Raw genomic sequence first — 22,142 nt, 5'->3', positions numbered from 1 at the left:
AGACAAGGTAAGCAGGCAGTGTGGTGTATTGAAAACTGCCTGAACCACTGGCCTCAGAGGGGTGTGATCAGCAGCATGAAGTCCAGCTTCAGTGTGCTGATTTTGGCTGGGATAGAGTTAATTTTCTTCACAGTAGCTAGTATGGGGCTCTGTTTTGGATTCATGCTGGAAATAGTGCTGATAATACAGAGCGGTGTTTTTTTATTGCTGAGCAGTGCTTACACAGAGTCAAGGCCTTTTCTGCTCCTCACCCCACCCCACCAGCAGGTAGGCTGGGGGTGCACAAGAAGTCGGGAGGGGACACAGCCGGGACAGCTGACCCCAACTGACCCAAGGGATCTTCCATACCATATGATGTCATGCTCAGCATATAAAGATGGGGGAAGAAGAAGGAAGGGGGGGACATTCGGAGTGATGGTGTTTGTCTTCCCAAGTAACTGTTAAACATGATGGAGCCCTGCTTTCCTGGGGATGGCTGAATACCTGGGAAGTGGGGACTGAATTCCTTGGTTTGCACATGGCTTTTGCTTTATCTATTAAATTGTCTTTATCTCAACTGACCAGTTTTCTCACTTTTACTCTTCTGATTCTCTCCTCCATCCCACCACAGGGGAGCAAGCAAACAGCTGTGTGGGGCTTAGTTGCTGGCTGGGGTTAAACCATGACATTCAGGCAGTTCACTAGTGGTGTACCTACTACAGGTGTCCATCTGGGGCCAAAACTATTTAAACTCTTCATTAATGACCAGGATGATGGGACAGAGTGCACCCTCAGCCAGTCTGCAGATGACACACCTGCTGATTGTGCTGCCATTCAGAGGGACTTTGACACAGTGGAGATATGGGCTGACACAAATCCCATCAAGTTCAACAAAGGAAAATGCAAAATCCTCCACCTGGGGAGGAATAATCCCATGCACCAGTACAGGCTGGGGGACAACTAGCTGCAAAGTGGCTTTGCAGAAGACGACCTGGGATCCTGGTAGACAACGAGTTGAACATGAGCCAGAAACATGCCCTTGCAGCAAAGATGGCCAAAAACATCTCTGGCTGCATTAGGAAGAGCATCGCCATCAGGTCAGGGAGATGATCCTTCCCAGACTGAATGCTGCTCCAAGGACTGTTTCATTTTAAATTGAGTAGCAGATAAAATAGAGAAGCTTTCCAGGAAGCCAAGACTGAAATCAGGAGGTTTCCAGCACAGAGTGCATCAGCCTGAGTAATTCAAATTAATATCAATACACAACCAACTGGAAAGCAAGGTAATACATTGCAGAGTGCTAGACAAACATGCCTGCAGGCAAAACACAAGTTCCAGCCATGCTACTGGAATACCTCACCGAGAAATACACTTGATGACAAGTAACACCCTACTAGAAGCAGCTCATCAGACAGTGAAAGACCCAAGATTAAAGCTTCTTAAGACTGAGATGGATACTTCACAGTGCACTGTTTGGCTTGAAACACAACAGTGACTTTAACGTGGATAGATTCGGCATCTCTGCAGGAAGAAACAAACTCCACCACTGTTGGGTTTCACTTCAAAAAAGCTAAATGCAAAAAAATGAGGATACCTAGTAAAAATACTGTGGGGTTGGGGGGTATCCACAAAGATTTGATACAAATTAAAATTACTATATTGAAGCATACCATTCACCAAAAACATTTCCAGAAAACCACAAAGATAGCTGAGCCTGACAGCAGGCAAATAGATGCCAAGAAGAAAAAAAGAAAAGAAAAAACAGGGGAAAAAAACCCAGCTTTCTGAAAGAAATCCCTAGCCAAGTAAGATGATTAGGAAAGGTCAAATCCTGACAGGTTCTTTGAGAAAAATCTGCAAAACACACAGGAACAACCATGTTTCTTCTCAAAGACAGCAGGAGCAGGCAGTTTCCAACAGGCTGTAAGCAATCTATGTATTAAGAACGTTCAAAACAAGGCAATAGCAAGAAAAACTAAATGAATTTTCCTACATTGAGGTTCACCAGGAAGGAGCTTGGAGAGCTCATGGAGACACATGGGGGAAATCTCAACCTCATTAACAGCTTCTGCTTATAAATGAACAAAAGGAAGAACAATGAGTCACCAGGGCCAGATATCTCCCAAGAGCTCTAACAGATGAAACTGCTTTTCTAGTTCATGTGTAAAGCTTCGCCTGAACTATCAGAACAAAAACATGGCTGTGATGCCAATTCTTAAGAAGGGCTCCAGACCAGGCCCAGGAAACCATCTGTTGGTAAGTCTGCTGGCCAGGCTGAGCAAACCAACAGAAATTATAATAGCTAATATTAACCTGCGTGTCCATTAGTTTTTATGTTAGTGAAGAAAGAGCATAGCTTTTGTAAGGGAGAGAGGGTAACTTACTTATCTGTGCAAAGGTGCCACTAAGCATCTGAACAATACGGGCAGATACTCCTTTGGTGCATGTTTGGAAACCCATGTAAATTACTCAGAGTAAGGCTCCTCGAGGGCTCTTCAGATAACTAAACTGGCATGAGAAAAGAGGCATGGTCTTCCCATTTAAAAGGCAGGAATAAAAGGTAATAATAATTAGTCAATTCTCAACACAAAAAAAAAATTGCCATTGAGATAACCTGCCCTGGCTTCCTTCCAGACTGTTGTCCCCTTCACTACCTGGCTGTTTTCAGTTATTTGTTTCTCTCTCCAAAATACATTGGGAGTCCTCAAGATAGAAGTATGTCACAGGAGCTTAAGACAGCGCAACTTATCAAACCAACATGGTACTATAATAAAGCATTGCATCCCATGAACTCATGTGTCACAAAATGGTGATTCATACTTGTCCAACTTACAGGATGCGGAAAATAAAGCATGAAAAGACCTACAGTAGCATCCTGGGGAAAAACGATCTCAATGATCCAAGGTCAAACTCTCAGCTCTACACCGTGAGCACCAAATGGAAGTGTTAAAGCAAAGCCCTTTGTGTAACTGTTACCAAAAATATTCTGTGCAGCCAGTCATGGTTAGGATGATAACAAACCAAATCTGCTGACTGCGTGCAACTTACTGCAGCAGATCATAAGGATGGTCTTGCTCAGTACATCTGCAATGCAGCAGAATGACTACATCCTTCAGTAGTAGCTGAATATCGTGATGTTTCTCTGTACTCTAGTCTTACACTTTTCAAAGCGATTTACAGCATCTGCTCACAACCAAACATATGCTGCTTTCTTTATGAGCCCCAATTTCTAGAAATAAGCAGCTCTCTCGGGAAGAATCAGTATAGCCAGAATCATGGCCAGCCTGCTTAGCAGGCAAGTCTTGGGATACTGCTTCCTGCATGTTTTCACAAATGCGATGAAAGAGGGTTCTCAGAGTGAAAGCAAAGCAGCTGGCTGCTGCAGATCTGGAAGCTGGGTCCCTCCAGCACATTCATATTCGAGGAAATTAACATTTTTATAATGCATGAGGTACAATGCTCAGTTCAGGTATTTTTGTAAGTCAATTACTTTGAAAAAAATCTACCTGGGGAAAAACATAATTTTAGGAGACCAGGACACTATCCTGTCCAAGCAGACACTTTTGCCTGCTTCTGACTCTAAAAGTTGTGCTTATTTGGGGTTTTTTTAGGGGGAGTGGTTTTGTTTTGTTTTGGCATTTTATACTAAAGTTGGGCTTGTGAAGTCACAGTTCAGTCACTCACTGAAGGGCCGGGACAGCTCTCTAGGGTAGCAGCACAACAGACTGACAGCACAAAAAGAGGCAAGTCTTAAAACACATTGCTCCCTTCTTCCCTGCAGTTCAGAGCTACTTCGTTCTCCATCTTTAGCAGAATTCATCTGGGCCAGGTATTTTATGCTAAGGCCCTAAGTGTATCATTCAGTATCTTTTTTAACATTTTTTCCTATTTTTCAAAGCCAAGCTCTTCCGCCTTCCACTGCATGAGATACTCTCTCTTTCTGCTGAAATGAATTACTTCTGTCTACAATCTACATACTGAAGTCTTTAAGAGAGCTACCATACAGCTGCAGCAAAGCAAGGAAACTAATTATTTGAATTGGCTTCTTTTAATACAAAGCCATTCTGTGTGGGCTGAGCTGAAAAATTAATGTGTTTTCTACCTTTCTCACAAAAGCAAAACCCAGAGTCAGCTTCTATCAGTCACCCCAGAATTGTAATTAAAGAATCCAAATTGTTGTGCCCACACTCTGGTTGCCTTCCTCTTTTGTTCTTGTGCATGAAAATCCCTAGAACAAGAGAGAGTTTCTACTGACTCTGCTCAGCACTCCAGTATGATGTGAAAGTGAGAAGATGCCCCGAGTAATGCAATTAAATGATAAAAATCTACTTGAAATAGTTCAAATATTCTATGTAACAGGAGCAACAGCAAAAACAAAACCAAGGCCTGAAGTCCTTCATTAAAATAATGATTACAATTAGTTAAGCAGATCCAGTTCCCAAGGAAGAAATGCTTCGGAGAAAAATTTACCATTTTTTTAGTATCTCCAGGTCTGAGAGAGAGGCACATTTAAAGTTTTGGTCTCTAAATATGCAGAAGTTTTGTTAATTAACCTACTGTATTCACCTTCCCAAATCTGAAATTTCATTCCACCTCCATCCAAACTTTGAAAACAATTCCTTTTTGGCTGAAAGTTGAAAAAGCAACAGTGCACACTTACTGCCCAGATTGGAAGTCCTTCTCATTCACCACAGCACAGTTGGTTAATGACAGTTCATCGGTGGGACACCTTGCTGCTTGCATAGACTACGAGAAAGAAAGAAAGGAAAAAACTGTCAAATAAAATTCTGTTTTTCCTTTACTAAGCCAAGCCTCAAAGCTTCTGTAAATCCATAAAACACAAAATAGGTCTCATGAGTACTGACATACTCTGAGACCATAGCCCACTGGCATTGACAAGCTCCTCCCCCTCTTCAGGGTTTCTCCAAACACTTCTATGTGTCACAGATATCTGTATCCAAAAGCTCTGCATTTTGTGAGTATAGTACACCTTATATTTTCTACCATACCTATGAAAAATACTTTAAAATTACCTAGGAAAAAGCTTGCAAGGCAAATGCTGTTAACTCGCTAGCGAACCCTGGTGTTCATGCAACTTCCCTGAACCCCACCACAAGCCAGCAGGTAGCAAAGCATTCACTGGAAGGCATTTCTTGCCAAGTAACAAGACAGTGGGACATTTTGAAAGCTGATAAGGCAAAGCAGCCTAGAGACAGACCAGCTCCATTACAACCCTGGGTAACCGTTATGTTGTAATGCTGTGCTGGGTTGCCCACTGTGTGCAGAAAAGGGGCTGGAATAGAGATGTTACCTTTCTTCTTCCCTGACATTACTCAGAACACTGAAATTTGACCACATCCATTCTGGATACACCTACTTTAAACACCACAGTACAGGGCAGCACTGAAAGTCCGCAGGAAGGTTTAATTCTCAGCCAGTTGCTATCCAACCCCACAGAATCTCTCTATAAAACTTCTCAAAAGAAATATCATGATGCAAATATTTCCTACTCTATAGGAAACATCACAGATCAGTACCAAACAGAAGAAAATTAAGTTAAACAGTCAGTTCCAGCCTATCATTATTAAAAAAATTACTGCAACAAATTTTGTGGGGGTGTCCTACCCCCCTCTTTTTTTTTTTTTTCCTAAAGTCAAAGGAGCAATCCTATTTCAAATTTCAAGAGTATCTGTTCAATTTTTTTCCCCTCCATCATTACTCAGGAATCAGCAGCTAAAATAACCAAATACTTTCACTCTCAGCCCAGGCTGCCCCATCCCATTACAAGGCAGTATATAGCATATAGGGGGAGTGCAGCAGAGGAACATCAGCCCCATCCTACATCCCTAACCCCATTTGCTTCTGTAGAATGATTCCACAAAACAATGGTTGAAAGATGAAAATTGGGTCCAAAATGCCTCTAGAAGTGGAGAAAAGCACGGAAAAAGCAAGATGTTTCTATCATTAGCTATAGACTGAAAAAATTTAATTTGGAGAAAAGCTAAACTTGACCCCCCAGGATGTTATTTTTAGAATCAAAGCACAACTATTTTCTTTGTCAGATACAAATTTGCAGGCAGTGCAACAGAAACTATTTGTCAGTGTCAACCTACTGCTAAAACCAATTCAGAATGGATTTTATCTTAAGACGCCCTTAAATCCCAGCAACAAGAGAAGGAAATGCACTGATCCTAACGCACACATCCAGATAATTTCCCAAGAGTTAACAGCCTGCTCAGCCTTTCTCCCCCTACCCCTCTGGGCCATTTGAGAAAAGAATCAGAGAAAATTCATCTCCACGTGGACTGAAGCAAGCCTGCCCTATAGCTCAAATCAACTTTTTATGTTGTAATGTAATTCTTCTAGAGTACTTGCTATTTAGAAAAGGACTAATTCATTATTTTTACTGACTAATGCTCAATTGCCCTTGACATGTGACAACAGAAAAGGATTCCATTTTCAGCTTTGAAACAGATTTATCTACCTGAATCTGAAGCATAATAAGAGACTCAATTAAATATTCTTGTAATAAAAAATATATGACCATCAGTGGACTTCTGAAATACACAACCTGCCTGTTAAGGCTCACCATCTTTGGGTACTTCACACGAAAAAGCATTCACCATTTTATCATTTCTCCTTCCATTTGCAAAGGGACTATTTTGTGAAGGGCATGCCCTGATAAAACGCATTAAGTAGGATATTTCTGGAGAAAACTGAACACAGAGCTCATGGATTAAACCTTTTTACAGCACTAGTCCTCAACTGCATTTTTAATCCTTACTGACAAACTGCTTCCTACATGTCAACAGCAAGCACTTGGCAAATTTGCCATTCTTCTGTGTTATTCCTATCTGTGTTTGGGAACGTGCAAGCCTCACTTTAAGGAAATGCATAAATATAAAGGAACTATTTCAAATCCAGCACCAAGTGCTCCTTTTGCAAGCTCCACAATATGACAGATGCATGGCAAAGCATCCTTGGGTATCTGACACGTGAAATAATGTAGCTGCTGCTGCAGCAGTATCAGCACTGGCTGTGCTAGCCATCCCATAGTCCGGCGCATTCTCCTTCTGGGGTGTTTGGCAGAAGCCCATTTCTCCCTTGGCAATGATAAACATTTCAGACAGCATCTATAACCTACACTAGACTCCCAGCTCTCTCTCTCTCTATATATATGCCATCCTCAAGCTCCAAGATTCTGCAGAACTTCAATACGTTATCAATATACACAAGTGTTTTTAGCATAATACAGCTCATGCAAGAAACAGGTGTCAGTGGACGCAGGTTTTCATGAGCATACAAGGGACAGTCTGAGGAAATCTGGTCATGTAAGAGATTATGATTAATCTGGAAAGCACCCAGTGAGGAAGCTGGAACACACTGTTCTAGTGAATTGCAGGGTCTTTCTCCTACCTCCCCTCTCCTCACCCCAGTGCTCATATCCCCAGAACTACTGCTCACAGGGATTCTTGTCTGTCTCTCAAGCAATTGAGCTGCCGCAGCAAGAACGCAGGCATTGGCTGCTCCTAAATTTTTCCAGCATAAATGCAGTAGTCCAGAGCTGTAACATGAGCCACCAGAGCCTGGAGGGCTGTGACATGCTGGCGGTAGTACTGTCAAGGAACACTTTAAGCTCTTTTTGGGTTCCAGCTTCCCAGGACACCAGCACAAGGACTCCCCGAACCCTGCACCCTCTCTCCTCTCTGCCATCCAACACTCTTATTGCCTGCACTTGCACACCACACATCAGGGAACAGAGGAAGCAAAATCCTTAGCAGTATTTCTAAGAAATCTTCAAGTATATTTACACAAGCGAATTTTAAGCTAACTAGTAGGTTACTGCTAGCAACTAGGGAAGGCAACATAAAGCTCAGCTCTAGCAAACCACTAGAGCAGATCTTGCAGCTGACAGTGAATGCCATCTGCTGCAGTTACACTGCTGTCAATACTAGTTTGAAGGTGACACATATACATTGTCACAGGTTGCAGTTACACCTGTGTCCACAATACAGATATTTTAGGATTAAAGTAGCAATAAGTGTCTTCCCTGCCTCCAGTTATTGTTCTGGTTTATGCAAGAAGGAGACTCCCAAGACCAGTGAAGTTCTAGGGAGGTGACTCCACATCTGAGACAGTGCCTTCATTCTAAAGAATCCTCAGCTAGAAGCATTCATCATCGGTCATGCAGTATCCACTATTAAATCCATTTCTACGCAGAGGTCTACTGCAATATTCCTTCTGTTTACCAAGAGAAAAATGAGACCACATAACACACTGATAAATCTCACACTGAAAGACAAATGTGAAGGACCTTACCTTTGGATTTATGACAAAGCAGTAATGTTGCCTCTACTCCTCTGCTACTGAGCTGATGCTAACCATGAAAATACAGCGCCAGGAGGCTCAATGATGCTGACATATTTTACTTCTACAAAGTAAAAGTTGCTTCAAAGAACAAACAAGTTCATAACAGAAACAACCACCATAACATCTGATCTTTCAGAGATTTTTGTTTCAAAGTTGCATGGATTCCAGTTTTCCTCTACAAAAATATGAAACTGAGTTCTTCTTGCATTTTAGGAGAGCTCAGCCCAGAAAGCAATCCTAAGTTATTCGGATATTTTCATACATACATAAACCACACCTTTTCTCCTTCTGAATTTCAAAACAAGCATCTGAAGCAAAAGCAAAACAGTGCTGGTTTAAAACATGACTAGGGAAAAGAAAGAATAATAAAATCTCTGGAATATTACACATAGTAGACTATATTACATTGTTGCGTGGGCGAGCACATAGTACAAAGATATGGTTAATATTTGTGAATTGTTACGGCTGATGATAGAGGAAGCTAAAGAAAACATGTTTCCCATTACTCAGACCCCACAGGAGATAAGCTGGTGGCACATAATAGAAGTGCACTACTACCTGTCAGTTGTTAGTGAAGAGCGAAAACATTAAATGCCATGGCAGAGATGTTCTTCACTGGAAACAGCTTAACTCGTTTAATTTCCTAATCCTACACACGAGATTATGAAACAGCTTCTAAAGCTGAGGCAGGTTTTGTTCTGTGCACTGTTTCTACATGGTTTGTGTAAGACAAATATTGTTAAAGTGTTATATGTTAAAAAATGCATTTTGTGTAAAACATACAGGCATAGATATACATGCATATCTACATATATATAATTTCTGTCATGCATATGTTGGCAGGCAAGTGTTAAGAAACATGACAACTCTGAGTACTAGACATTTAGGTTTCCTCTGTAGAGCTCACTGCCAGCTGCATAGAAATGGGGATCCCCACTCCAAAAAGCATCTAAGCTCTACTATCACAGCTGTTAGGCATCAAAGTACTTCTAAGCTCAGAGCTTCATCACCCAAAGAGGGTGACAAAGAACCTGTGCAGGAGTTATTCTCAGGAAGGAAGTTTAGTCCATAGTTACTAGGGATCGGGCAGATGTGTGCCTGCCTGGTGGCTGTGTGGTAGCATGGCTGACTCAAAGGTGTTCAAACACTCATTCACCACTGAAAGTCTGCAAATAAAATTAAGTTTGAATACTGAAAGGAAGAATTAGGATATTAAAGGAGCTGTGAAGATAAACAGGGAACTGAGATGATGATCTGTAGACCCTATGTTATCCAGGACCGTGCTCCTGATGGAAAGCAGACATGCACAAAGCGTTGCCCAATACAGCCTATATCTAAAGATCCAACGGACCAAGTGACAACAGGATCTGAGATGAACTTTAAAACTGCAAGCATCGGGAGCCTGCTGCACGCAGATGACAAACACCAGCACGAGCACACAGAAAGATGAGCTGCAACAGAGCTGGGTCAGCAATAGCCTGGGAGAAGGAGACAAATCAAGCTCTCCCAGCACAGGAAAGCCTGAAAAAAATTATGGCTACTTTCTCTCTACATACGCACATACACCATGGAGCTGAATTAACAGAGAGGAAAAACAAGTCTACACTAAAGGACAGAAGAAATTGGTATAAAATGATAGCTACACTATCACAGCTAATGAGTAGCAGTTTAGAAAGGGTTCCTAACCAGTAGAGGAAGCCAGCACTGTAACAGCCGATAATGGGAAATAGTAAAGAAAAAAGGAAAACTCCTTTAAAGAAGGCATTCAGTAATATATATGAAAGGAATGTCAACATGATGCCTACAACAGGCACCAGACTCAGCAACAGGAGATGTACTAAGTGCTGTGTTTCTAAAATAAAAAAAAAAAAAAAATAAGGAAGTTACTAGTTTGCAGAAGGTTTTTCTGGACATCTCAAAAAAAAAAAAAAAACCAAACTTGAATAAAGCTTCCAGAGTTCTGCAGCTACGAGAAGAGATCAAACACCTACAAATAACTTGGCTTGGCAAGACAGGTTTCCTTTCCAGATCTACAGTCACTCAGAGCCCTGCTGTGCCTGGCAGGTTAAGCACACTGTCCCCCGGGACAAGCAGCCCTGACTGGCTGCTCAGGACCAGCTTTTCCATCTGCTCCATTTGACCTCTAGTTCTCTTTGCTGGAAGCTTTCATACTTGTTGGGAAGGATCTGCATTCTCTCTTGATAACAAGCTCATAAATACCAATTTTCTGCTCCTATTAAGAGAAACACATTAGAAAAGCTAAAATCTCAGAATTAATGTTCAAGTTTTTGTCAAAGCCAAGGAACTCTGAGCAATCCAACACCAAGACAGCCTCAACACAGAGCCCAGACAAGAACGATGGATGAGGTGCAATCCTCCTTCCCTTGCCCCCCAAACGTGACACTCCCACCAGTATGAATCAGCTCCCTGTGCTGGCTCAGGCTGCCAAGGAGGCACCAAGGCAAACAGGGCTACGCTGCATACACACCAGCTACTGGCCCACACAGAAGTCAAAACAGCCTAAAATATGAGAGGGAAGAGTTCACATCACCACCTCCTGAATCACCCAGGGCTGGAAATGAAACAGGGAACGTTTTTCCCCACATTGTTTTGTGCCTGCGCCACTGGTAACTTTCTCTTTCTCATCCGATAACAGTTATCTACATAAGCAAAGAAGGTCAGCCCAGTCCTCAGTGGGGGTTAGCAATACAGACTCCAACTAGTCTTCACTAGCAGTTCTTTATATACAATATACACTTAACACATTTTCCATTTTCTTTATCTAATAGCAGACGTGTGCTCCCCTCATGGGCCTGGGCAGTAATCTAGAAATTACTTCCGTCTTAGCACATGAAAGCCACTTTAATAGGACGGAAGTGCCTATCTTAGCAATTAGAGGATACTGGTTTTTATGGTGGTGACTGCTGCTTACCCTCTGTTTGCAACGTTTACAGCCAAATGAGTTCAGTTCTGCAACAGGAGCTTTGTAACTCCAACACTATCTCACCCAGTGCAGTTAAGATTTACATAGCTTTGGAAATTTGACTGTATTATTTCCATTATTTTGCCATGTTATCAGAAATACAATTTACAGTTCCAAGACTGAAGGGTTTCTCTGATCTAAAAGAGCAGAAGAAACAAGCGCACTAAAGAACTTCTACAAGCTACTAGTACCGTACAGCATCTATACTCTAATTAAACAGGTAGCTCGGTCCAAAGATGTCATTCTCCACACCAATTCTTTACAATACAATCAGTAAAGTGATTTCAGAAAATACATCTGCACCTGTGCTGCTGTGCCATATAACCAGGAAGCTGGTTCCTGACAGTTTAGCATGAACACCAACTCCACCTTCCAATTAAGCAATAACGACCTAGAATATGTGCATTTGTAATTAACACATCTATTTTTGGAGTGGATGTTGCCTCACATTTCTTCGTGAGCCAAGATGATCAACAATTTAATTACAGGGAATTGCTACTTGTTGTATTTCATCTAAACCTCTTTTAAAAGTGCTTAAAGGAACAAAACATCACACAATCATGTCTAAGATGTTAGCCTAGGATGCAAGTCACAGGATTTTGACACACTAGCTGTGAGGACACCTAATGGATGCAAATTTCTTTGCATTTATTTAGCAAAGTTACCCAGTGGCAATAGGTACAAGGCTGAAAATATCCCCTTAGACTTGGAATTTGCCTTGAGAAAGCCTGCAATGCTGCTATCCCTGCATATTTGCAACTCATTCTACCACTGATGGGCTGCACCTGGCACTCAACTTCTCCAGGACACTGACTAATGCACCAAACACTACCCAATTATAATCAGTTTGTATTTAAGATGCCATACCTTGCAAGTATTTCTGTATTTTCTACAAAAAAAAGCATGTAAGTTGATACAACTCTAGGGCATAAACTACTCCAGATATTTTGATAGAAGGTCATTGCTTTATTGCATCCCAGGAGACTAGAGAAACGTGTTAAATCTTTTTATATTGCAAGTATTTGACCTTCCTGAGCTGAGCATCTGAGAGACATACACGGGAACGAGCATACCAGCGCAGCAGCAGGGCAGGAGAGTGCCTGAAGAACTATATATTCAGCCTTGATTTAACAAGCAGTAGTACTATCAGTTGGCTCAACGCAGAGTAATAGGATACTGTGTTGAAAGCTTTTTTATTAACTGGAGCGACTGTGTTCCTTGCTTGAATGTTTCTGTTCACAGATCTTCAACACAACTCTCCAGTTCCTGGAGGTCAAAAAAAACTTCTGAAGATGGCCAATATGGAAATTTAGTCACAAAACTCCAGTCTCTGCCATAGAACTTCCCTGATTTGAGACAGCATTCTGACATTCTGATGCGAATTACTGCATCATGTAGAGACCACAGTCTGAACCTTGTCCTTCAAAAAAATATTGCAGTGACTAAGATCATCGCTATCTGTCACACTGCTCAGGGGTCAGCTAGCACTCACTGCACCAGGTCTTCCTAAAGCTTGTCCTCTCTCACACTTGCGAGTATACTTGGAAGTATCCACCACTCCTGGATCAAAAAAAGATCAAAACATGACATAAGGACCTATATTTAAGGTTTGGGGTTTTCTGGGGGGGGCGGGGGTCATACATTTTCATGGAAAGAAAGGAATCAATGATAATTTTATTCCACTGAAAACCCCGTCCTGCCTGGTGGGTAATTTAGCAAAATATAAGTACCACTATTTTCTAAGGACTGGTTTTCTGTGGACTCAAGCAGATCTGATTTTATGACAGAACCTCCTCCAAATTCATAGCTAGGGCATCCCTAAACCACAGGGTCTTCTCCTGAATGACCTCTGTGCTTGAAGGTATAGGACACAGAACAGAGGACAGGAAGAGAGATGATCTTGCTGTGTAATGGGGTGGGAGGGAAGTAATATTTAAGAAATTCACACTTGAAATGATCCTCAAAAGGATTCTTTGATTTTCACAAATTTTTCCTACTAAGAAAAATTCTTAACAAAATTTAGTCATTCTGGCCTGTCTACAATAAGAAAAGAGGTGTGACATACCAGCACCCCCCTGACTGGAGATGGAGAGGCAGTACTGACATCTCCCTACTGCGTTGTCTTTTTAGGTATAAGCTTTGGACACACTGCTTCTGCAACACTAAGCCAAGCAACAAATTTATCAAATATGTCAAGGATCAGATATCCCATGCCCACAGACATTCACATGGTCACATTTGTTAGAATTTTATTCTAAATAATTTAGCATGGGTTTCTATAATGCAGAAGTCCTGTAAGAAGGATATAAGTCTATTTGTGATGATTTCACCACATAGGTACACAACTGCAGAAGTGATCTCAGAAACAGAGATTCAGATTTAGTTTTCTCCCATTTCCCTAAAACATTGCTAAAAACCTATTTCATCATATTACATATTAGGAAACACTAAAAAAAGATAAGTGATGATAGAAGGATCAGTCCCACATTGCAAGAAGGAACTAAGTTGATTCACAAATGTTTCTTTAGTTGCCTGATAACACCTGCATCTATGAAGGCTGATTCCATATGTTAGCAGAAATCAGACTTTACAGCTTTAACCCATAAATGTAAAATCCAACCCTCATTATTTTGAAGTTTCTACCAAAGTATCCAACCTAAAACCGCCCTGGGATTAACTGCAAGGAGTACAAGAGAGAATGCATTAGTCCAGCAATGTCTTCAACACCATGAAACACTGAGGGATACAGTATGTCCTTCACCACTCTTCCCACTACTGCTACACTGTCTCAATGTGACAGTTGATTTTGACACGTCAGGAATCTTCTGCTCAAGTCACAGGCTCTTCTAGAGGAGTTACGGCACAGTTCTGCAAGATAAACCAACATCTACTAGTACCTGAGCGAAACCAAAATCATCTCCAGCCCAATACAGATGTGAATCTCTTCTGAGAAGCAAACAGGCAAGTGCCTCCTATCAATGGGCTAATGGCAATACCACTCCAAATGAGTCCCAAATAGCAAATAAAGAAAAATTAAGATGTTATACCATTTATACCATATAAACCAGCCATCATTTCTAATCATCATGAACTGTTATACAAGTTGCAGCTATCACAAAACTTTAATATTCCTTAAAGAAAAAGACACCAGCCTCTTTGATAGGGGATCATCACCAACATCCATGCTACCATATCAACATTCAGCACACATGATTTCCTCTTTGAAGAAAGCCAGGCCTCCTGTCAGCTTGCAAGAGTAAAGCTGCAGCCACATAGACCTGTTTCATTTCCTATACCATTTCTCTGTATAGCTCTCCAGTATTGTACAGTACAACCAGAAACGCAGCTCGTTCTGGATCAACAGCTTGACACTGGCTGGAACAAGGCAGAGAAATCATCTGGCCTTTCTACATCCCTTTGAGAACTACTTCCTGAGGTTCAAACCAATTAGCTACAGACAGCACCAGTTAACTTCCAGAGGTCCACTACAGACAGAACCAGTTAACTTCCAGAAGTCCAATCTTGGTACAAGGGATCCATAACCAGCTACGGATGCAGCTAGACAGCTTTATACCACTTCCTCTTCTGTAGTAGATGCTGGCTGATGTCTTGGAAAGACTAAGTGCTCTGTTTGCATGCCTAATGATTACCATGCAGAGAGAGATACAGAATAAATTATAACAGAAACAGCCATTATTTCTAATCACCATAAACTATTTTTCCTGTAAACTTCAATCACCGTTAATCACTGTCTCTTCCTTGTGATTGAGGAAACCCAGTGCAATTAAGGGGGTAGAGTAATATACCTGCAACAGCACTAGGCAATTAATAAGATTTGGCTTATCATTTGTCTAAATTATTTAAAATGTTACTAGAAGTTTAAAGACTTTGTCTCTCTTTTACAACAGGAAAGCTGTTCATTTCTCTCTGTAAAGTATACATACACAGATAAAATCACATGAGTCTAATAAAAGAGACTAAGCTCTAAATTGCATTGCAGGACATTTTTTCAGGTCAGAAGTAGTCACTGAAGCTTTCTCTACCCATTCTCCAGGTTTAAGCACCTTTTAAAAATGCTGACAACAGAATAGTATCAGTGTTCCAGTATCAGACTCACCTGTTGTACCTAGAGACATCACACACCTCCACCCTCCTACCTACTATTCCTTATTTATACAGACAAGGATCACAATAGCTCCAATGTCACATCCGAAATGTACGCTGTTGCTTGCTTACCCCGACCTCTGCATCCTTTTCAGAGCTGCTGCTATCCCACATGCAAGCTGGAGGGAGCAGGCAACTCATTTGTTAATTTACATTAACAGCATTCAACACGCTCCAAGACTGGATCGAGCTCAGAAAATGGTATTAAACACCTTGGTTAAGAACTCTCTTTACAGCATTAAATAATCTCATAATTCTGCAACTATATTTGTAGGTAAATCATGAAAACACTGAATAGTAAGAAGCTTCCTGGTAACCCAAGGAAAGCATCACCCACTCGAATTGTCAGATTAGGAGGCAATTAAGCACCAATCTTTCTCTTAAATTTGCATAAATCCCTCCTTTCCTCCACCAGGTTTCCAAGGTGGCCAAATAAAGGCACATTTTTTCAGGTGTTTAGTAGCACAAAATCTCACAGCAGCAGGAAAATGTTGGGTCTGATCCCTGTCCTTCTTCCCCACATCCCCAGTTACCACCTCCAGCACTCAGACTGTTCACTGAGCCTTTCCAGCACAGGAGGACAACTCAAAACTAACTCAAAATACATAGATAGTTTTCTTTGTCAACTTAGCATGCTGAAAAGGCTCAGGGAAGCAACTGAGCGGGGGGGGGTTAAAACAAATACAGAATAAGACCACTGTAGCCATATTGGTTTAGGCTACGAGGAGTCTCAGAACAATGTTCATTATGGCTAAAATGATTGTACCACTGATAAAAGCATGGGCTCCTGATTCCAGCAACAGAAAGCTGAAAAAAAAAGTAGTCAAAACACACCAATTTCTCCTGGGTTAGCTGCAAAGGGTGAATGAAGAAAAAAGTGCAAGGGAGAAAGCGAGACCATGTATCTGGAGCAGGGACAGAAGAAAAGCTCTTAACAAGAAAGAAACCGCATAACATGAGATTTTTTTCTAAATTAATCAGCAGCAATTTAAAGGTGGCACTTGAGTAGATCTGCTCACCTGTGATGCACAGCTTATCACTGGGCCAAATTTCTCGCCACTGCTCTAACTAACCTCCATTGCTCTGCATCACACCACTGCACCATCTGTCGTTGTATCCATCAGAAAAACCATAATACAAAAACCTATGAGAAAACCTATTCCCCAAGATCTCAATCACTGAATTGTTTGGCCAAGACAGAAGATTTCAGCCTTAAGCACACATTAATGAAAAATGTGACTTTCACAAGCTGATATCCAGCAAAGCATGACTGAGCTCACAGCAAAGAGAACAGCAATCTTAACCGCATCTTGTGGCACTTGGAGATGGACACCTGAAAACAGAAGGGATATACAGGGCACTGCAAAAACTGATTTGAGAGACAAGACTGTTACTTCACATTTTAAGACCTTTTTGGCCACTTGCTGATGTTATCTAAGAGTCACCGATAAGGGATTTTTTTTTTTTTTAAAACAAATACAGAATAAAACCACTGTACAACACTTAAAGTGTGTTTTAACACAACACAATTTAGACCCACATCACAGGATGATGCTTGGCTGGTGCCCACAGGGCAGAGGAGTCTCTAGGGCCTCAAAGAACCCTACACCCATAGGTGCCTGCCCTATATCCCACAGCACTGAGGAGTCACCAGGGCCTCAGTCCCCCCTTAGGGGACTCTAAAATGCTGCCACACACCCCATGGAGACAGGAGTCACCTCAGCCTCATGGAGGCCCCTCAGGGGATCCCACAATCCTGCCCCACATCCCACAGCACCAAGGGGTCACCCCACTCTCACAGCATCCTTAGAGGACCCTCTACACAACGTGCTTAGAGGACCCTGCCCGACAAGTCACAGGGAGAGGGGTCACCACAGCCTCACAGCACCCCTAGGGCAGCCTAAAATCCTGCCCTGTTCCCCATAGGGCCTGAGGGCTGCTGCAGCCTCACAGTACCCTTATGAAACCCTAAATCCTGACAGCAGCACCAGAAGATCACTAGGGCTTCATAGCACTCTTAGGGGACCCCACAATCCTGCCCCACACCCCATAGGGAGAGGGGTCACCCCAGCCTCATGGTGCTCCTGAGGAAGCCCTAGAGGCTCACCCCACAGCACTGAGGGGTCACCACAGCCTTACAGCATCCCTAGGACACCCTAAAATCCTGCCCTGCATCCCACAGGGCCACCGCAACCTCACAGCACCCTTAGGAAACCCTAAATCCTGCCTCACACCCACAGGGAGGGTGGTCACCCTGGCCTCACAGTGCTCCTGAGGGAACCCCACAGTCCTGTCCCACACCCCACATCACCAAGGGGCCACCTCTGCCTCACGGCACCCCTGGGGGACCCTACTGTTCTGCCCCACAGGGAGAGGGGCCACACAGCGCCCTCAGGGCCCCCCACACCACTGGTGGGGTCACCACGGCCTCACAGCACCCTGAGGAGAGCCCACACACCCCCAGGACTGAACGACCACCCCGGCAGCGGGGCTGCGAGAAGTCACCGAACTACCCCGGCGCCCAGCGAGGAGCAGAAGCGGAGAGGGGTAGCGGGGAAAGAGGTAGCAGAAGGAGGAAGCGGGGGGTGGCTAGCGGCGAGGGCGGGAAGGGTCCGTCCCTGTTCCCCCCCACCGCCACTTACCCGCCCCGCCATCTTGCCGCTGCGCCCAGCCCGCAGCGCCGCGCCGCCTGCCAGCCGCGCCGCAGCGACGGTCCCGCCCCGCAGCCGCCAGGGGGCGGCGCAGCGCAGGCGCCACGGCCGGGCTGGGCGGGTCCCTGAGGGCCGAGGGGCGGTGACGCCCACTTCACGGCCGGCGGCTCCGGATTGGCCGTTCTGCCCGCAGCGTCCAGGCACCGACGGCCGTCTCCCGGTACCGCCCGCCCATTGGCCTCGCGGCAGGGGGGGAGGGTGTTCTGCGTTACGTCACTGGGAGCGCTGTTGGGACTGGCCGGTTGGGCCGTGGGCGGGGCGCTGTGGGAGGAGCCGCGGATCTCCTCACGGCGGGCGGGTGAGGGGATGCTGCGATCTGGGGTCTCCCGGCCTCCGGTAACGGGCGGCCCGCCGGCGGCACTCAGGCTCGGGGGCCGGAGACACTGGATGTGCCGCCGGCTGGGGGCTGGATGGGTCAGGCTTTGCCCTGAGGGAAGGGGCGGTGGCCTGACGCGTCAGGCGGAGCCGCGGGCTAGCGGGCTGCCGGCCTGGACTAAGACCTGCGGGGCCAGGGTTGAGTGGAGACAGGCCTCCCGGCAGACCCCTGCCCGCAGGAGGACTGGCATCGATAGGGGTCTGTCAGGGCCTGGAGACCTCTCACGTCTCTGGGCCCCTGAGCATGGAGTCCTAAACAGCGTTCAGTGAGCAGGTTACAGTGCTTTGTGGGAAAAAAGGGACTTAAAATCTGTCGAACTGCTCCAGATAGGCAATGCACCAATAGAGCAGCTACTTTAAATAGGCTGCCGTGGCCTCCTCTGATAGTACATCTAATGGCTTACCTTTTTTCCTGAAGTGGCTCTCCATTCAACAGCATCTGGTTTATACTAACAGCATGTTTTTATGCTTTGTGCTACAAATTACAGGTGTGTGTGAGCCTGAAAGCCAGATAATGGGAGCTTAGAGCTCCTACTCTGGTGTCTCAGTACATATGAAAGCCTGGAGTTAACCTCATTCTTTGGTAAGGAGGGCTTGGGACTTCTAAAGCCCGTTCCTAGGCCTTTGCTCACAACGTGGGTGTCTTCTGCTCATTGCAGCTCTTGCTTCTACACAGAGCTGGTGTAGCCTGGTCCTGTTTGAGCACTTACTGAATGTTTGCAGCCAGACTTCTGGATATGGATCCGTATGGGGGCCCACTCCTGGGATCTGGTTGAAATAGTGCTTCCCTCTTAAGAGCAACAGATCATATTGAATAAACTGTCTCATGCTGAGAGATGAAAATAGCTTGTTCACAGAGCAGTGTCCCCCTGTGTAATGTTCTGCAGGAGAATGAAATTCCAATTATCGTCTTCAGTCTTGACTTTGCTTTGAGGGAGAAAGGCGGCAAACACTTGGACTCCAAAGCAAGGTTCAATACTGTCTCCAAAGCCGACCTCAACAGCCTGGAAATCAATTCAGGGAGCGAGCTTTAATGCATTAGCAACCTTTCACATCAGCTTCCTGCGTGGGGCTTTGACAACATAATAAAATATTAACATTGATTTTAACTGCCAGTTTGCTGCTTTGAACGGGTAGCAATGTCAACTGTAACCAAGAGGGAAATGCCAAGTTCATGGAAAACTCAGGGGACCACTTTAATGCAGTGGGCCAAAGTGGTCGATACCTCAGGCTATGGATGTACCTCAGTGCAGAGTATGAGTACAGGATTCAGTGGATAAAGAAATCGGGTCGATACCTAAATCTGTTGTGGGCAGATCTAAACAGTGCAAGAATTCGGTTTTCCCCAGTGAGATGATGTTCCTCCTGCTTGCACAGCAGCTGAGCAGAGTTTCTCTGTCTATATCCCTTCCTCAATAGAAATCACTGCACCGGGGAAACATCTCTGAAGAGTGGTTGTTAAATATTGCAAATAACCCCTTGGCTTTGGGCAGGTAACTGCCAGGCAGTTCTTGCTGGAGGGGATTTGCTTCCCGGCCTCAGTTACATGTGAAACAAGCTGTGAGACCAACAGCGGAACACCCGTGTCTGCCAAAACAGCATTTTCCTCTGCAGTTGGTAAAGGTGTCTGGCCTGGAGGGTCATCCCTGGAGGAGGCTGCTGCTGCTGCATCCCCAGCAGTGAACTCTGGCTGAATGATAGAATTTTGCAGGGATTCTCACCACTCGGCGCTTCCCAAATCTCTCTGCCATGTGGCCTTGAAGGGGTCTCTTGCAGAAACAAACACAGGAAATACAACCCCTGAATCTGTAGGGAAATAGGTGAGGGGATGGTGAGGGCAGGGTAGCCATGCTCCCTCACCTATCACCATTTCAAAGGGGAAAAAAAACCAAAGCAAAGTTCCCCAAACCAAACATGAAGCTTGCACCAATTGGTTCCTCTTCGGGTCTGGGACCAAAGGGGACCCCAGCCCACTCCCACTTGGTCCTGAGCTCCAGCTGCAGTTTGTCTGCCCAGCCAACAGGCCTACCCCTCGAGAAGCTTTGGGCACAAGGCTCTGAACCAGGCCAGCACCTTCACCGGGGCATGTCCCAAAGCTCTGCCCCACAGCCAGCCCCTCCCCGGGGCAGAGGGCAAGAGATGAAGCAGGGGGACAGTGCACGCTATGGAGCTGAGAGACCTTCAGGGCTGACCCCTCCACATGCCCGTGATCTCCTGGAGTGAGACCTCTGGTTTCCAGCAGACACAACATCTGCATCCTGAATCCCCAGGCGGCAGGGTGGCCGTGCTCCCTGGATGGGTTTAGGAAGGCACACTGGACAGGATCCGGCTCCCCAGGCTCGTCCCACTAACCTCCCTGTGAACCTGCTGGCTGGTAGCGCACTGAAGGGAGTTAAGAAGGCTGGAGGGCAGCTTGCGCTGGGAAATGAGAGAGATGTATCACAACACAAATGCCCACAATTCATAAAAAAATGATGCCTCTATCGTCATGAAGTTATCCATGTACTGCCTTTATCTGCCCAAATAGAGATGGCAGCAAAAATTATGTCCCTAGATTCCGTAAAAATAGCTTGAGAAGTGAAAACCAAAATAGCTTGAGAATTGAAAAGCAAAATAGCTTGAGAAGTGAAAACAAGAGTATGGTTTGGTTTCAGGGCTTTTAGGCTTTCCTTAGTCCTTTTTTTTAGTGAAAACACTGATACTTGTACGCTTGGCAGAGTATCTAAACCAGCAGCAGCAACGAGAAGTGTAAAGAAACAGAGGCTGGCAGCGTAGTGACCCTGCTGCTGGAACTGGGCTCCCTTTTCCATCAGGTTTCCTGTGGTTTCTCCTTCCAACCCAGCACCCCGGGGCTCTGGGGCACCTCAGCTGTTTGCTGCGGTGGTTTTGGCTGGGATAGAGTTAACGACAACTCCTCAGCAGGCTCTCAGCCCAGCAGGCCCTGAGACAGGGGACTGCTCTGTCACTGGTGAGGAGGTTTCCTCTTGTTCCCGTAGGCGATGCACAGGACTGTGGAGTCTCAGGGGCAGTGTGGCCCTGGGCAGGACTGTCCTAGCGTGGAGACGGGGTGGCAGCAGCTGAGGGCAGCCTCGCTGACAGGCCCCGGGGGGGCTGAGAGGGCCCGCTGCCCCGACACGGCAGCCGGGCAATTCTCAGGGCAGATGCCGGGACGGCGCCCCGGGCGGGAAGCAGCGCTTGGGGCCGGAGCCGAGGCCGAGACCGCTTCAACGGCCGCGGCGCTGTGACCAGGTGAACAACGGCTCCGCAGCTCCTCATTGGCGGGAGGGCTGAGCGAGGTGATTTTTCATTGGCGGATAGGAGCCAATAGAAATAAAGCTCCGTTACCATAAGACTAGCTGTAGGCTCTCGATGTCTAATAACCGCGTGGAGAACAGAGAGGGTCACGCGGTGCGGGGAGGTGCGAGGGTGCCGAGTGGCTCCTCATTGGCCAGGCGGCTCAGGAGCTGGCCAATCCCCTCGAGCGCGCGGGGCGGTGGTTGGCCCGGCGCGAGGCTAACGGCCGCCTCTCGCCTCAGGCGGCCCGCCATGGCGGCGCGCGG

At 45.1% G+C, this 22,142-nt stretch overlaps 1 protein-coding gene across 2 annotated transcripts in view; it reads right to left on the bottom strand.

Moving 5' to 3' along the window:
* The window catches only part of NSF (N-ethylmaleimide sensitive factor, vesicle fusing ATPase), an 84,040-nt gene extending 65,665 nt beyond the window's left edge, over positions 1-18,375 (bottom strand). For both annotated transcript variants that reach the window (XM_069786834.1, XM_069786833.1), the window contains exons 1-2: positions 18,139-18,375; positions 4,640-4,725 (exon numbers count right to left, since the gene is read on the bottom strand). In XM_069786834.1, the coding sequence (XP_069642935.1) occupies positions 4,640-4,725; positions 18,139-18,150 (98 nt within the window). In that variant the 5' untranslated portion in view covers positions 18,151-18,375. The remainder of the gene's footprint in view (positions 1-4,639; positions 4,726-18,138) is intronic.
* Positions 18,376-22,142: the final 3,767 nt, after the last annotated feature.

This window comes from Haliaeetus albicilla, chromosome 7 (assembly GCF_947461875.1).
Source record: "Haliaeetus albicilla chromosome 7, bHalAlb1.1, whole genome shotgun sequence".
In the NCBI taxonomy this organism is placed as follows: domain Eukaryota; kingdom Metazoa; phylum Chordata; class Aves; order Accipitriformes; family Accipitridae; genus Haliaeetus; species Haliaeetus albicilla.
This window is presented reverse-complemented; position numbering and strand designations above follow the sequence as displayed.